The sequence below is a fragment of the Trachurus japonicus genome, chromosome 12 (genome assembly GCF_045865225.1).
Source record: "Trachurus japonicus isolate A0001 chromosome 12, Traja_1.0".
NCBI lineage: Eukaryota > Metazoa > Chordata > Actinopteri > Carangiformes > Carangidae > Trachurus > Trachurus japonicus.
In genome coordinates this window covers 18,017,492-18,034,371 of record NC_140918.1, presented here as the reverse complement: position 1 = coordinate 18,034,371, position 16,880 = coordinate 18,017,492, and the positions used below count along the sequence as shown (strand labels likewise).

At 41.9% G+C, this 16,880-nt stretch overlaps 2 protein-coding genes across 2 annotated transcripts; both read right to left on the bottom strand.

Annotated features, from left to right (window-relative positions):
• Nucleotides 1-693: 693 nt before the first annotated feature.
• On the bottom strand, nt 694-4,530 carry snx24 (sorting nexin 24). Its single transcript, XM_085793674.1, has 7 exons — nt 4,336-4,530; nt 2,422-2,505; nt 1,865-1,969; nt 1,583-1,677; nt 1,426-1,455; nt 1,127-1,191; nt 694-1,032 (listed from the first exon to the last, which is right to left on the bottom strand). The coding sequence occupies exons 1-7, from the start codon at nt 4,402-4,404 to the stop codon at nt 962-964; spliced, it is 519 nt and encodes a 172-aa protein (XP_085649800.1). The 5' UTR covers nt 4,405-4,530; the 3' UTR covers nt 694-961.
• Nucleotides 4,531-5,847: 1,317 nt separating this feature from the next.
• loxa (lysyl oxidase a) lies at nt 5,848-11,212 on the bottom strand. The gene is made up of 7 exons (XM_085793672.1): nt 10,354-11,212; nt 10,071-10,179; nt 9,398-9,535; nt 7,850-8,006; nt 6,769-6,864; nt 6,486-6,601; nt 5,848-6,385 (listed from the first exon to the last, which is right to left on the bottom strand). Exons 1-7 carry the CDS (start codon nt 11,000-11,002, stop codon nt 6,379-6,381), a joined length of 1,272 nt encoding a protein of 423 aa, XP_085649798.1. The 5' UTR covers nt 11,003-11,212; the 3' UTR covers nt 5,848-6,378.
• Nucleotides 11,213-16,880: the final 5,668 nt, after the last annotated feature.

Sequence of the window (16,880 nt, the reverse complement as noted above, 5' to 3'; positions counted from 1 at the left end):
GGCTCTCTGCCCAAAATCACACCAGACTGAGTTGCTCCACACTACAGTGCTCTAATGCTCCATTAAAAAAGGAAAAAGGCCCAAATCACTGACTCGATCTCCTGAAAAAAGCTCAACTGGTTTCCACCCTGCCATGTGGCACGCTGCTTTCCATTCTCCCAGAACACCTTCTTCAGAGACTTGTCCATGTTGTCCCGCTGCACTCCCTAAACCGGCTCCATTTGGCAACTCTGAACAGTGGCACCTCCCTGTTTGTGGGCTGTGATTCCAGCCTACACTCCCTGTTCTGTGCGTTGTTCTTCCAGGCCAGAAAAAACAAATCAAAAAAACACTTTTCTGTCTCTGGAAAACCTCCAGTTGAGCCGGTTCTCCGCTGGTTCCGCCAGAGCTGCAGAACCATCCAAAAGGTCTCAAAAAACTAACTCTACCACTTCAATCGTCCTCATAGTCATATCTCCAGCTTTCATCTTAAATATGAATTTCACACATTGTTTCCTTAGGAAAAAAGGAAAATAAATGACCACTGATCACTATGTATTAACTCTAATTCCTGAAGAATCACTGATTATATTTTATCCTAAATCATTTTTGACTGTAGTGCCGTAAAACATAACAATGTTTACACAGTTTAATTGTTAACTTCAACTATTTTCCGAAGAGAAAAGGCTAATCTGTTGGGATACAGCTTAGTACTGTACTGTAGATCTTAGCTGATGAGTGATGTAACGGTTTCTGGGTGTGAGAGTAACGGATGCTTTTATGTTTTAAAATGTGGTGTCAGTGAGTTATTGAGTGATACAGCACCTTCTTTTTAAATGTATGGTTATATGACTTGGGAAATATAAATGAGGCTCAGTTTATCGTATCATGTCATGTCCGTGCTGATGCACACCTAAAATGGTGTGAAAAATAACAAAGCGTCTGTTTGTTGAGGTATTTCCTCAGACGTGGCTCCGCTCCTCTACCTCGGCTGAAGATCTGGGTAGAAAACTCCATGTATCACTCCTTCAATCACAACGTTAGAAAAAGCATCTGCAAGGTAAGAGGACACGAAAGGTTTTAAAACCAAAAGATAAGACGAGTAAGAAGTTCATTTACCATAATTACACGAGGAGCCTGAACTCACCACGTGCAGATGGCAGCAGGTAGGGGTCTCTCAGAAACAGCATGACAGGCTGATGTGTGAGTTTGCTGAAAGGAGTCAGAGAAAAGGGAAGTCAGAGAGTTTGTGGGCGGCTCTGTGCTTCATTTACTGTACATTCACAGCATGAACACAGAGGCTGAGCTCACTGACATGCTGGGTGAAGTTCAAGTGCAGAGCAAACAATGACTACATTTGGTTAAAGTGCACAGCGGGAACCCGACCTGTCGTTTGATTTATTACTTTTTAGTATATTCACTGGAACAGGGAACTGAAGGACTCACCTGGATCCCTCTGACTCTGTATCGAATGACCTTGAAAGAGAGAGAAAAAAAAAAAGTTAAAAAACCCTCAAGCGGCCTGGGAACAAACTTTCCCACAGATGAAAAAAAGCCACAAATTGCTTTTTTATTTTACAGACAAGCTGCAGTTTGAACTCACCCACAGCTCTCTGTTTTCGGCACTGAAGGAAAGTGGCGGATATTCAGGAAATCCAGGAATATCTTTGGAAGAACCTCATTTTCCATAATTATAGTCTAACAAAACAGACAAAACAAAAGCAAATTGCAATGTGTGTAGCAGGCCGCCCTGAACTGCATTACTTTTTTTTTTTTTGTAGTTGGTGGCTTGCTTTTGCGTAACTGTTCTACATTTTGTACTGTAGTTTTGGGGGTTGGACAAAAATGTGTATTGTAAAAAAACAGAAAGACACAGTCACATTACCTGCAGGTAGAGCTCCAGACCATGTCTCCTCTGCTCCAGGACTTTGGGAACCCAGTTTCTTACATGTTTTGAAGGGATCTCAGGTGGTTTTATGCTCTTCTTCAGCTGTTTGGATACAAAAACATGATGAAAAGAAAGAGTAGGAGTTGAATTTTGTGTTTGGCTTCACACCAGATGAAGACAAATGGCAGGAAGGAACACATCAACAAACAATAATAAAATATAATATAATATAATCTTATTATTTTCAACTGAGCTTCTCCTACTGTGAAGTGTCAAAGTGTCAGCTGTTACAAACATCTGTACAGGAAGTAAACAGACAGATGCCTGCGAGGAGCAGAAAGAAGAACTCGTCTATAAAACTGCAACCACAAACCAACATTGGTTAACCTCTTCGGCTCATCTATGATTTATGTACAGATGTGATTTTACCATTTTCCACCAGTAAATTATGTAAACACAAAAAATGTTTTTGAAGGTTCGTGTTTCTGCATCTGTTTTTTTCCCTCCCCGCACCAATAAATGACCATGAACTCTGCAGATGCCTGAAATCTCACCATTTTATGCAAGGCATGGAATTCGCTGTAGCGTTTCTCAACCGCGTGCTGCCTGCCATTCATCAACACGTCAATTTTAAACACCTGAAGGACAGAAAGGAGAAGTCATATCAGCGCTGCTTGTTAGAGAGTCAGTTGAGGGAGTTGGGACTTATCACCCGTCCATCTGCCAAAAAAAAGAAAGAAAAAAAAGTGCCCTCCCACTTCAAAACAGTCAGGGAGTGACTGACTGACCAGCTGACCGTGGGGTGTCAGCCACTGTCAGTTACTGTTGATGTCAGCTAGTTGCAAAGAGGAAACATCTGTAGAAAGAAAAAAAGATCTGTGGGAGTTTCTGTTAACGTCCTTAAACAGAGTGTCCTCTACTTCCGTCACTTGGCTGGACTCATTGACGCTCAGTCTTACTGCATGTATGTACGTCACTGTTGTTGCCAACATCTTGTAAAGGAGGAAATCCACTCTTCAATTTACGGCTGTGTTGTTAATGCAACTCTGATTACTGGTTACTTATGACTACATCTGATAAAGAAAGAGAGCAAACAAGTAATCGTTATTATGGGAACAGCAGTTTCTTCACTGTGGAAACAAGCAAAGGATTATGAGATCAAATGATGAGGTTAGGGTTTGTAATATCTTTTAGGAAATCCATGTACACTGTGCTATAGGGATTTTCTCCCATTCAATCATTCATCTGTGCACAAAGGGAATAATACTCTGAGTATACAGTCCCCCCCCCCCCCCTCACTTTTTAGGGGACACTCTCGTGCCTTTGTGGACACTCTCTGGTTACAACCAGCTGCTGGTTAGCTCGTCTATGGAAACCTCCTCCTAACCTGACTCACATTCAAGCTGTTTCTTTGAATTTGGGATAATTAAGGAACTGGGGACTGATCCAGGAGAGCGGATCAGAAGACATCATGAGCTGAGGAACCAGGACTAAATTGTGGCACAAAGAGGCATAGAGTTTGACAGACATTTAAACATACTGTAGTAAAATACTCAATTTGACTGAAACCCCACCCCAGATTAACTTACTTTCCAAAGATAGGGGCTGTATTATATTGGAAAATCAGAAAAAAAGAAAAACATTAGGAATGAATAGTTTAATGGTCAGAGTCAGAGTCAGTTTATCTGCCATTTGCAGAAGGAGATCACATTGGGAAGGGATTTGCAAGAGCTCAAACAGGAACACTTAGGACAATAAGACAATAGACAGTGTTAATAAAACAATCAATAAACAAATACAATAGATAGAATAAATAGAAACAGTAAGATAAAAAGGAAAATTTGCCCCCATTGATAGGCTGACGGTCACCAAGAAAAAGTACAGTACATATTAATGCATACTATGTAAAGTGCAAAGTGCCTACAGGAGCCACAATGGACAGGATGACTGACTACACCAAGATGTTTTTCTGATTCAGGAGGGACAGACGTGAAAAACTGTGACCTGCTCCTTTAACAGGATGTCCCTCTTCACAGCCTTTATTTCTGTCAGACAGCTGGGGGTCCTGTTATCTGGTGACCGGGGCCAGGCCGGGCCGATCCCGGTCGGTTTACACACCCAATTATACATTCATAACAGTCAATATAGAGGTGTAGTGAAGTTGTGGTTAATAGCTGGAGGCCTGTATGTTGTAGGCTATGTTGTGTGTTATCTGAACAGCTGAACATTATGTTTACAATGAACAAGGTGAAGCTGCTTAGAGGAATTCCTACAGACGGTGCCACACAGACAACTTTGAACAAAACAGCGACATTTTACGCTGCTGAAACTAATGTTGTTATTGTAATTATATTTCCAGGGTAGAAAAAACTACCACGAGAAACATTTCAAACTGATGACAGCAGCTGAGAGGACGACAAACACACACACAGAGAGAGACAGACAGAGGTTATAGCTGAGCAGCTCACCGTGTATCCTCTCTCGATCGAGTTGTTTTCTGAACGAAACGACGGGATCGACACCTTCACTGGATGCATCTCGACTTGAAAAAACGTGTAGTCTTCTTAGTAATATATGATCCTGTGGCACACACACGCTCCCAAACATATACACACACACTCCTCACATACACTCCCTGCTGGTGGTTTACTCCTGTATCTCTGGCAGTCGGCAGTCGCTGATAAAAATCACTGAATTCAAACAAGCGGACGAGGCCTCAGTGGCGCCGCCTGGTGGACCGGAGGGTGAAGGCACGTCATGAGTCATGACTCTATAAATATCTGTTGGTAACTGTACAAATATTAGATTATATAAATAACAGGACAATGTTAACTTATATTCAGCCTAACGGAGATTAATTTAGAAATAATCGTTTATCTTCATCATTGTAGTGCAAAGCAGAGTTGGGTTTATTTTTTTTTAATTTTAATTTCTATATTCAGGATACATTTATATTTTATCAACAGCAACACCATGTAACTATTTTACCTTGAAACTTGATAGCACAGCTGGCCTGATGATGTCATACTTGCCTGCCCGACATCCTCTCGCGGGAACACACGCCTCACCTGTCGCCTAGCTACCAGAAGCTATAGCTAACTTACAAGTTTCATTATATTTTTGTCGTGGCGGCGGCGTTGACGAGTCCAAATGTCGAAGGAAGAGAAGATAAAGAAGCCGAGCAAGGGAAGAAGGGAGGATACAACTGGAACTGGATTTTATTCGTTGGCGAGAGTCCAGAGAAAAGACAGGATGCAAGACGGCGGGCGCCGAAATCGCCATCTTGGTGCTGCAATGGTAAGTAATTGGTTGCTATGGTTGCAAGGCTTCTATGATTTGTCGCTATGTTGCTTCAGCTTGTCAACAAATGCACGTGAGCCTCTACATCCATGACCTCTGTGGACAAAGGAGCTCAGTTCATGACTTGCATTTACGACAATATTGTCATGAAAGGGAATTGCACTCTGCAACTGTAGGGGGCCCAGGGAGCAAAATCAATCAGTAGGGCTTTACATCAACTCACAAATAGCCTATATTAGTGTGTTTTTAACGTTTTTTATGCTGCTTAGAAATTATTAATAAGGGAACTGAAAGTGAAGTTACCAACTCTTCCAACTTACAGACTTATTATTTATTCAAGGGGCATTCCATCTCTTTTATACATCAAGATCCGTTGACTATGGTAGGCCACTGGGCCTGGCTGTTAAAACTTGTCTTCAAACAAACAAAACAGAGCCTCTTTCTTGGCCAATAAGAACTTGTGATGGACATTTGTTTTTGATATTTCATACTGTCATGAAAATAGTTCAGTAGTTTGAAACCTTGTGTGTGTGTGTGTGTGTGTGTGTGTGTGTGTGTGTGTGTGTGTGTGTGTGTGTGTGTGTGTGTGCGTGCGTTGCAAAGACAATAAAACACAGACAAAGTAAAGAAAGGCTAGAGACTGTGAGTTTTTTTCAAACGGACCAGTTTCGAAACAGTGGTACAGTATCACAAATTTTTATTCAAGTTTCATCAAAAGCTTTGAAGTAAAGAGAGTTTCTTCCGTTGCATATAAATATAACACTTTCCTTTAAACAAGTGGTTCATTTTAAAATTGTGATATAGCTGATATTGACTCAGCACTGAGGGCAAGCTGGCTTATGTGTGTATTTAGCTAGCTATTTTAGGCTTCTAAATTTCATCTATCTATCTTAGAAGTGGTATGAAATGCAAGCATACAGTACGGTGCAATAGAAGTAGAAGTAAAATGAAAAAAAAAATCTTAAAGAAGAGTTCAGAAAAGAATATAGTTTTGACTAAGGCGGAAAAAAAAACTACTTTGGCACACAAGAAAAGAACAACAACACTATCTGGCACTATGACATCAGATGCTAAATTTCTTTTTTAACTGAGAGTATTTTAAATTATAAAAATGAATGCAAGTCTTACGCATTTTATGTTTTTTAATGTTTTCATATGCAGTCCTCTTCAATGTCATTTACAGAATGTCTGCTGTGAATGACTGTCAGCTCTTAGTATCTGAAAAATAGATTTAAAAGAACATAAACACATTGAAGAACTAGGAAAAAAACAAAAAGTAGCTCATATAAATATTGGCCATCTGACGCGTGATACTTACGATGACATATGACAACCTGACACGTAGGCGTAGTTGCCGGTGTAGCGAACATCACAGCGCACATTGTTGTTGGTGTAGTCTGATTCTGGGACCTGATAGCTTGGATTTACACTGATCTGTGGAGAACAACAACAAAATACATTAAAATAAAGGAACCAAACGCATGGGAGCAAAGATAACAGCAGTTGATAAATGTAATGTGACTCCTCAGAAGTGTGACTCTTTTAAGTGTGTGTCTCAAGAGGAGGCTAAACATCATCTCGTATTTCCAATTCCAACAAACCTTGAGGGTGTAGTGTCCAGGTTTCACATCTGTGATGTCAATCCACTGGCAGTCGATGTCTGCGTTGTAGGTATCATAGCATCCTGGGCTCAGGCCCTGGACATTGAAGAGCATCAACATTAACATTATACAAACAAAACAGACTCTTTTTTATCAAACAGTACAAAGCAATTTTACCTTATGAGTATCTAATGATTAGAATAAAATAATAAGTAATGTAAGTGTTTGTGGATTCAATGTCAACAAAAAAAAATACGAGAAAAGAAAAAAGTAGAGCCATAAATCAGCCAGTCAAAACACAGGGGGAAAAAGAGCAGGATGGAAAAAGAGAACATGTGCAAAACAACTGATCACAGACGTTCAGGCAGGTAGGGTCATCTTACAGGAGAAACAGGAAATCATTAAATCACCATCACTACTGGCTCGTGCAGAAAAGGAAATACTAAAGCTGTTCCCTAAAAGACAGCTGCTTCGGTGAGAGAGCACTTGTTTGTCTTAGCTCCACTCTGCTTTTTTTTTTCGTCCTTCAGAGATGTATGAAGCAGAACTCTTGCAACATCTTTTAGTGAGCTATAGCTGAATGATTCTCGATTAGTAAAAGCTGAAAGACTTATTCTTGTAGCTGGCATCATGCTGTAAACACAACCCCTTAAAGTTTGATAAAGTAAACTTGTTGGCAAACAGTTGATTAAAACATCCTAGAGCAAAATTACCGTATAATAAATTTGACTAGTTTCTCTGTTTTTCTCTCACTCTTCCTTTAGCTCTGTGTTGGTTTCCACCATCTTTTGAGGGTGTATGACACACACTGTGTTAGAGCTTTGTCATCTACTACTGCAGCTGAAAATGACACTGAAGGTCGTCTAACCAAAACAAAGCTGAAGGAAGCTAAAGCACTCCATAGTGGTGAAAAGAACTGCAGTAAAGCAATAATTATTTGTGGCCTTGTGGCCTTGTCACCATGTGCGACCCTTTTACATGAACAGTCGTGATCCACTGTTGATATAAAATGTTAATTATGAGCAGCATTAAAGACAGAAATAACATTTGCAGCTCTGTTTTCAGAGGTTATCTTTGACACCTGGGTATGTGAGGTGCAGGCATACCGCCTGTAGTATCCATAGTCACAGGAAGTGTCCTCCAGGCAGAAGCTGGCCTTGTGGCCCTCGGCCACTGACCTTTGAGACTGAGCGTCCAGCAGGTCGTAGTGGCTGAACTCGTCCATGCTGTGGAAGTGCCTGTGGATCAACAGCACAGCATTGAACTGTTAAGTGATTTCTACATCAGTCTGATCCTTTTTAGAAACAACCAAGCCGTGTTTGTCTTGTTAAGAGACCCACCAGGGATTGTTTCTGTTACTAAGCCACGTTATTCATTAACATTTCAATACATTCTGTCGGACGTTTCCTGTTTTCCATTCTGACTGGAAACATTACAGGTGTTTCTATTCAGCGTTTACATGGTGGTGACATAAAGTGATTATGAATTTGGTTTTTGCTCCAAATGACAGAGTTTGTTTAGTGAGAAAAAAACAACAGCCTGGATTGAAACTTAAGTTGACTTCTGAAACACTGGCCAAAAAAAAAAAAACCTATACCGTTTACATCAACATTTAATTGGAGCGCTGCCAAATGTGCTCCATTTCAGGGAGCAGCACAGTGGACTGCTGCTTTCATAACATAACTATGGACTGAGGTAGTTTCTGAGGAATCAAGGAAAAACCAGGCACATTTCCACAACCTCCAGAACGGGACAAAAATACCAACAGTTTCCCCTTTTGGCTCATTATCTCCAACACGCCTTTATTTTACAATGTCTGGCTTTGCAGTTGTAAAATGACTGAATTCAGAGGTCAAGTGAAGTTCGGGTCATCATTTAGTGAAAGCCCAAAGCAGGTTTTTACTTTCTTGATGCAGAGATCGTAAAAATAGAAAATTAGATCTTTAATAAGTCTAAAGATACCACTAAAACTAGTGTTAAGATGTCAACTGAGATATCCTAGTCTCTACAAAACAATACACCAGCCAACAAAAACTCTCACACAGCCAAAAGTAGCACAACTGTAGTTCAACAGGGGGTGCCATACCACAGCTACAGACTGGAGAGGACCAAACGTGATGAAGGTCTCTCTTGGAAAATAACTAGGTCAGTTATTTATATTTGTACTAAGAAAAACAACTAACAAATGTTTTGCAATTTGTCTTTGCAAAAGTAAATGTTCAGATCGTGTTTTATTATCAAAAATGTCCCTGTAATTTCTCATCCACAGCAAAATTCTCTTTGCTGCTTTGTTTATTCGTGGATATTTCCTGCACATGACTCTATTAAAACCCTCTGGAGTCAATTTATTCATCTCTGAATATACTTTTTATTTAATGAGACATAATTTTATTTTTTAAATTATCTATAAAAGATGCACCAAATACTTAAAAGTGCTGCTGTGAAGCTCATTTACATCCAGGACCGGCTCTATGATAATATCTTGTGCAGTTTCATAGACACCTGTGTGATCCTCCCTGGCATCTGGATACTTTGTTAACCAGCACCTTGGTTTATCAGTGAGATCAACAAATCACAGACGCTGGCTCTCTTTTCTCTCTGTGTGATTGATGTACTGGATGACACTCACTGGTGACAGCTGTGCCACTCCCAGGAGTAGCGTGGCCTGCTGGGGAGGAAGTCGGCCGTCCCCTGGTTCTTCACTCTCTGGGGGAACCTCAGCAGCATTCGGGTGTCGTAGTCTCTAACGCTGGATCTGTAGGCTGAGCTGCAGGCACAAAGCAGAGAGAAAGTGGATATGTGTGCATGCAGAAAAAAACCCCCAAAGAGCCCTGCTCATATATGGACACGGTGACATCACTGAAATTGTTTTTCATGCTACATCCCCTCCTCCGATTGGAGCAGCAGCGTCTGAGCGAAAGCCCGATGTGTCACAGTCGATGTGTAAATAAATGCTGGGTGGAGGGGGGAAAAAAAAAGTTTGGGCGAAGATGGTTGTTTGGGTTAGTTTTCTATAATGTGTTTACCATTCAGGCTTTCTCCTCTCATGCAAACTATGATTAGACTTTTACAGAGATCCACCGCTCCACCCCTCTGCACCATCAGTGGCAGGATTGGGTTAATTTTACCTCATCTCATGCTTTCACAGGGCAGCCCTCACCCACAGACACTTTAGGTGGTTGTTATGGCTCAAAGCTCTCTGAATCACACTCAGACTCTGCCCCCCCCGCCCCCCCCCCCCCCCCCCCCCCCCCCCCCCCCCTCCTGTTGCTGTGGATCAGATCTGACTGTATAGTCTGTACCTTGACAAACAGTTCTCCTCAGCTGAACATCTCAGGTTGTACATCGGGACTCTCTGGACATAGGCCGAGGCTTGAATGTAGTAGGGGTCAGGCACAAGATCAGGAAGACCTACAGCAGCAAGACATTAACATTATAATAGTGATACTGGCTGAATAAGACAAGCTTTTCACATAAATCAACCAATAACCAATCACCACTGACAGAGGAGAAACAGACTTTCAATAAGATAAACACACTAACTGATTAGCTGATGAGCTGATTGATAACTCCATCGTCTCTTACCGTACTGGTGATACCCTGTGCCATATCCAGGTCTCGATCTCTGCCTCGGCCTCTCGTAAACGTCATAGTAATTATAATATGGATTATCAGTATCAATGGACTTGTAGGGGTCGTAGGGGTCGTCACCCACCATCATGTCTTCTCTCCGGGGCAGAGGCGGGCTAACGGTCACCTTCGCCTCGGTCTCATTGGCTTTGTTGCCGCTCTGCGTCCCCGTGCGCTCCCGGTGATGCTGGCGGTGCTCGTGCCCTCTCACGAGCCTTTGGTAGAGAGGCACGGGACCGCCGGAGCTCTGCGGGCTGGACCCGGTCCGGGCAGACTGCTGCTGCTGCTGCTGCTGCTGCTGCTGCTGCTGGGCCGCCGGGTGGCTCTGGGCGTCCGCATCCCGGATGATGGTGACAGGTCGCGCCTGCACTTGCTCCTGAGGTGCGCCTCTCCGCCTCGGCGGCTGATACTCCGAGCCCTGGCTTAAAATACTAAAAATCTTGCCGTTGTGTGACCACTGTAGCGTATTCCGCAGAGCCGGTCTCTGGTTATTTCCTTGCTGTGTGGCGGGATTTCTCTGAGAGTGGGCAGCTTGCAGGATAAAAACACATAAATAGACGCACGCATATGCGTAAAACGGCGTGCCAAATATGCGTAATCCCATTGTGAGCGCAGTTTAACGAGAAGGAATGTGACAAAGCTGATTTTTTTCCCCTTCTTCTCCTAATACGCTTCAGTCGTCACTTGTCTCTCACTTAAATATCCTTCATCTCTGTTTGAAGGATGTCCAGTGAGCAGAGGAGAAAAGCTAAGTTTCAGTGTAACCGTGTAAAGTCATATCGCTCCGCTCCTGCAGCCTGCAGATGCGCCCAGTGAGATGATGATGATGGTGATGATGATGATGGTGAGGAGGAGGAGTTCAGCCTTTTTGGAGTTTCTGAAACTGTTACACAAGTCTGGTTCTGGTGCTGCTGCTCATATAACCATACTGGATACGTGATGTCTGATCATGCTTAGGCAAGTGTGTTTGATAACTGCTCTGTCTGACCCCGAAAACAACATCCCAGTTTGTTAAGGGACACAAATTTTAACCTGGCTTCTTCATCCATGCACATTTCGTTTCGAGTGTGAAGGAAAAACACTGAGACACAGATGTAAACCTTCATGTGAAACCCACCCTGCTTGATGATAGTTTATAAATATTATGACCCCATTTCCTAGAAACTATTGTATATTATCTTCATTTTTTTTCTCCCACTGCCAGATCAGCAAAATGTCTTGATAAATAGCTTTTTCCGTGACTGTTGGATGAACTCCCAACCAAATTGCAACACTCCCTGCCAGAAGTCTCCACTCTCATCCACTTTTCTCATAGGAGGATCTCAGAAACCTAAACATGACTCTCTGATGGCCTGCAACATTTTCTGCCCACAACCCCCCTGACACACACACACACCGGCCGCGCCTCGCTCCTGTCTACTGAAAAACGTGGAAGACTCATCACAGTAATCTTCTATAAGGTCATAATTAGTCTCTATGAGCAACGAACAGAAGGAGACAGTGGTGACACTTGATATCCGCAGCACTGAGCCCGGGGTCCCTTTTTTTGATCAGATCTGGATCATTTGCTGCAGCCCAGTCACATCACCGCCCTGCTGTTAACTCCAGAGGTAGCCTATAATGCATAGCTTGGGTAACTTCATCCAAGGTATTCATTTTGCTCTGTCAAGTAAAACCAGGAGATTCTTTTTAGCATCGACACAATTGACCGCAGGACGCCTGGCGCTAAACCACAGCAAGTGCTCACCAGGATTTAACGGCTTCTGAGATCACAGAGTTTTATGGGTGCAAACAGCGTTGATCGTATCGGATGGATTTATGAGCTGCTGCGACTGAGATCCATAACAGTTTACAAGTCATAAAACAAACAAACAAAATAAGTCTTTTCCTGACAGATTCCAACACATCCTCAGTGATTTAATCTCAGCTACATAACAGAGTCCTGTATCCATGGACACTAGGGGGCAGATGACTGCAGTTGATATTGGACTTCTCCGTGCAGTTTTCCCATCAGTACCTGAGAGAGTAGCTGAGGAAGTGAGAGTTTATGGCCTTTCCTTAAACAAACTGCACAATCTTAGTTAGATTGTATCCACAGATTTTGTTTTTTGTCTCTTTTTCTCTGCGACATGACGCCAGTGTGGAGAAGCACTGATAGTACTTCCTGACAGTATCTAAAGACAGTATCTAAAGGAGTCAAGCAGCTCTCACTATCTATGAACATAACATATCTATGGGAAAACTGCTAGTAGCAACATTTGGAGCAGTTTTTTAAACTTCATCCAGACTGAAGTTGAGAGCGGTGCTTCCTTTTCCAGGAATGCTTTGTTCACAGTCGCACAGTTACCCACATTCAGAAGCTGCCCAGCGCGACCACAGTCTGACTCTGATCCGTTTGCCACCGAGCAGCTGCACTTCAACAGCTGACCGATGAGGGATGAGCTCTTTGCTCAAGGGCAACTGGTAATGAGGGCTCTTCAGAGTTAAAATAGCCGTGTAACTTTCTAACCTTTTACACCTTCACACCTTTACATGTGGTTGCGCAATCAGTTCATGTTGAGAACTTTCTCATTTTCTCCTTTTATCCATCACAGACCTGTTTAATGGTTTCAAAGCTACTTTTTGGGTTAATGTCTTTTACCAGTAGTATAATGAACACAATTTTCTGCTAAAGTTGAAAGACTTTTGATTATTACACAGAGAGATTTAATGTTCTAGCTGTTGTTTTTCCCTCATTGCTACTCTTGCAGGTTTTAGGCGATAGATTTATGTGCAAACCGCGAGTTCTCAATATTTTAATCAAAGTCTTGTGAGGTTGTTTGCTTGTGTTGCCATGGACATTATCAGTCAGCCATACCCACACAGCCCTGCTGAAACAGATAATTGAAGGTTCTTCATAAATAGCAACTTATGATGTTTTTTTCCCCTCAAACTTTAAAGGTGCTCCATGGAGTTTTATTACAGTCATTGTTTTTGTTGTGTGCGTAACAAATGTTATAACAATAGACAAACCAGTCTTTTGAAACTGGTTTTAACTTTTTTATACATCATTGTTAGCAGACTTGACCTTTTATATACTTCATTGTAATGCTGCATCCGTAATGTGAAACCAATGGCAGCATTACATGCTCAGACTGCTTATTATTAGTTGTAAAAACCTCCAAAGAGCACATTTGATCTAGAATTAGACATATTTTGTTCTGAAAATCTAATGTTTAAGACAAATATTACATATGAAACTATTGTAGGAGCTTTAAAACATAGTGTGATGGCTCTTTGTGAATGAAAATGATGTGAAGAACCCATTCTGCCTGAACAGTAATTGAAAAAGACAAACATAAAAAATACTAAAAATACTTTATTATCTGAGAATGGGTCCAGTTTAATGGTAGAGTGAACTGAATAATTTGTGCTGCGAATTAAAGTCAATCTAGTTGAATTGTTCTTGGATAACGGAGGGCACACATCACCTCACAGTCACGTGAGCTTACATTTCAGCTTGTGTAAGCTGCGGGGGCAGGTCAGCGCCAAGTGGGGTTACATGAGCTCCTGAAAATGTGTTCAAACTGCAGATTTATTGAAGTTGGACAAGACCCACAGATAGGTCTCTCATTAATAAAGATGAACTACAAGTCCCTACACGGGAAGCCGATAACCATGCTAGACAGTTTCTGAGTGTTTGAAAATGAAAAGAGCTTCTGAGTTTTTGACTTATACAAGATTTTTTCCAAACTGAATCAGAGGATTGGATTTGACTGCTCCTTTGTAAAAGGTTTCCTGTTTTGTCCTCAGAGATGCCCTCTAGCAGTGTTTTCTTTCAACTATGTTTCCAGTACGAAACAGCCATGGATGCACTTTTTCCTTGGCCAATGTGTGATAGTGTGTTTTCACTGGAACGATGACTAATGTACATTTCTGTGATTCTGCATACCAACAGTTCCTCCCGAGAGTGAAAACGATGTGCATGTGTTTCTGGGTTGCCTGCCTTCGTCTTTATTCCCTGGAACACCAGACAGACACTCAGAACCAGCTGTACTCGGTCACCAGTGTTTTTCGCTCATAACTCGTTGAACTCTCTCTACGTGCAGAGCCCTTTTTCTCTCCAGCGAGGGCAGCACAGTGTTCCCCTCACACAGCTCCGAGACACATCTGCAAGGAATTAGCCGAGTTCTTTTGTCCACGTTGCTGGAATTCGCCCTCGTTCCTGATTTTTGGGCACTCGAATGAGCTGAAAGAATTTGAAATAAATCCACGTCTGAGTTGTAGAATAAGTAGGGAAAGTAGTGACTAGGTCTCCTGCATAAGACACGTCATTGTGTGAAAGGGGGGGAAAAAATAGATCTCGGTCCTTTCATGATGCTAAATTTACCATAAAACCAACACCAATTTTTTCTGTGCCATCACTGAGTCAACATCTGGCAGACACTTGTCATTTTGCCTGAGACATGAAGCCTGTATTTAAGCAGGAAATGTCTGGATTAAAGACACATTTAGATATTTAATTGAATACTTCACACACATAAAAGCATAATTTTATCATGTAAAATCCACTTTTCTGCAACTCTGTTCGCTCCATATCCTTAAAAACTTTTACATAAATCCATCTTCAGTGGTATCAGTTTGAAAATAAGTATCATTTTCACCAGTTATGATCTTTGTAGCCATTTGCATTTAATTATTCATTTTCATGTCATCATTATGAGCTCAGCACAGAAGAAGATGAAGGACCACACACATCTCCAGGCATCCTCTCTCTGATCCACTCCCAGTGCTCTTATATCACATCACATCCCTCTACTTAAACCCCACTTCTATCCCATAACATCTCTCCTTCTGTTTATCTCTTTAGCATTTTACACTCTTAGATTTACACTCTTACATTTCCTGGTGGTTGTAATTTCTCGCCCCACATTGCTGCGAAGCTCAGGCTGCTCTCAGAGGCTGAAGTTCAGCTCGGCTCAACTCAACGACAGAAACAGACAATTCAAATATTTTCTCCTCTTTCATAAATACTGGGTTTCCATTACTCTTGGAGCACCAAGTCGGGGCTTGCACCACACACACACACACACACACACACACACACACACACACACACACGCGCACGCACACACACACTTTCACTCATGACACAAACATACACACACACAGTCTGGAGGACTACGTGGCACTCTGCACATGCACTGTAGCCTCTGCAACCAGGAGGAGGAGGAGCGCTTTATCTAGACACAACCCAGAAAACTTTACGTTGCGTGATGACTCATGCAGATGTACTTTCTCTTTTTCACTCTCAGTATCTCTTGACATGTGGGAGACGCCAGTAAATCCACTGATTAAAAGATTTATTTGTTCCTCTGTTTGATTTATGTTGTGCAGTGCAGTGGTGATTTATACCGTTTGTTCCTTAGACAATAACACAATAAAATTTGGAGGTGGCCGAAGACGTAAATCAGACCACCTGTCAGTGTTTTTTGGTGAAATAATCTTATAATCTTATGACCTGAGCTTTGATGTCAAGACTGAACTAAAAAAAGATGGAAAAATGTAGTTTTGTCCAAAATGTGATTTTAAAAAATTGTTTTTTTGTCTTTTTGTCACGTTCAAACCTGCAATAATGTTTTAGGCCACTAGAGAGCAGTGGACACAAGCCGTAAAACTGTTGTAACCCGTCCAGTAGTAACTAGGCTACATCATCATTCACTTGGTGTTGTTTTTCTAGCCACCTGACAAACATTTGTCCCATATTCATTTGTTTTTAGCTCTGGTTTTGGTCTCTACCAGCGCGTGAGGAAAACTCTCCGGCTTGTTAGCTGCATCCATGCTCCACTATGTTCACTCACCAGCTGCAGTGCCCACTGTGTGTCTGTGGTTTGTGTACAGTGGGCTTTTGACTAAACACAGCTGCTCCTTACAAGTGATAACAACATAATAACAACAACAGTGAGAGTGAAACAACTGAGAGTTAGAAAACCTCAGCTGCTCCCGGAAGACTGTAAAGCTTTGTAGAGCCGAGGGAAACATCTCCCTGCGGCTTCATCATTATCAGCAGCACCTCTCATACACCTGTAGCCAGTGTTGTGTGTGTGTGTGTGTGTGTGTGTGTGTGTGTGTGTGTGTGTGGCAGGGCTACAAGAGCTAAGTTCACTGAACATGCTCCCGTTTTTGGTGAATGGTGGACTTACTTAGCGTGTCTCTTTGTGATGAAAGTGAAAGCTGGCGTAATGCAACTTTACAAGAACTGTTGATTTATGCGACCCAGCAGGTGAACTGACACTGAAGCACATCTTTTAGCCGCTGTAGTGCAGCTTGTATCAGACAGTTTTTGAACTGCTGAATAATTTGATTTATGCAGGCTAAATACAATTTCAATTGCATCTACAGTGTATTCCTTGTTACTTCATAATAGAAATATATACAGAGCTGGATTACATTTGTAAACTGATCTGTTTAACTTTTTAGTTCCCTCCTTTATGGCACAATGG

Coding starts and splice junctions, on each gene's coding strand:
- loxa (XM_085793672.1), bottom strand. CDS start 11,002: ATGGGATTACGCATATTTGGCACGCCGTTTTACGCATATGCGTGCGTC. Junction 8,007..9,397: donor GAGTGGCACAGCTGTCACCA/GTGAGTGTCATC, acceptor GTTGATCCACAG/GCACTTCCACAGCATGGACG. Junction 6,602..6,768: donor CTGGACACTACACCCTCAAG/GTTTGTTGGAAT, acceptor TGTTCTCCACAG/ATCAGTGTAAATCCAAGCTA.
- snx24 (XM_085793674.1), bottom strand. CDS start 4,404: ATGCATCCAGTGAAGGTGTCGATCCCGTCGTTTCGTTCAGAAAACAAC. Junction 1,970..2,421: donor TCCATGCCTTGCATAAAATG/GTGAGATTTCAG, acceptor GTATCCAAACAG/CTGAAGAAGAGCATAAAACC. Junction 1,192..1,425: donor ACAGAGTCAGAGGGATCCAG/GTGAGTCCTTCA, acceptor GACTCCTTTCAG/CAAACTCACACATCAGCCTG.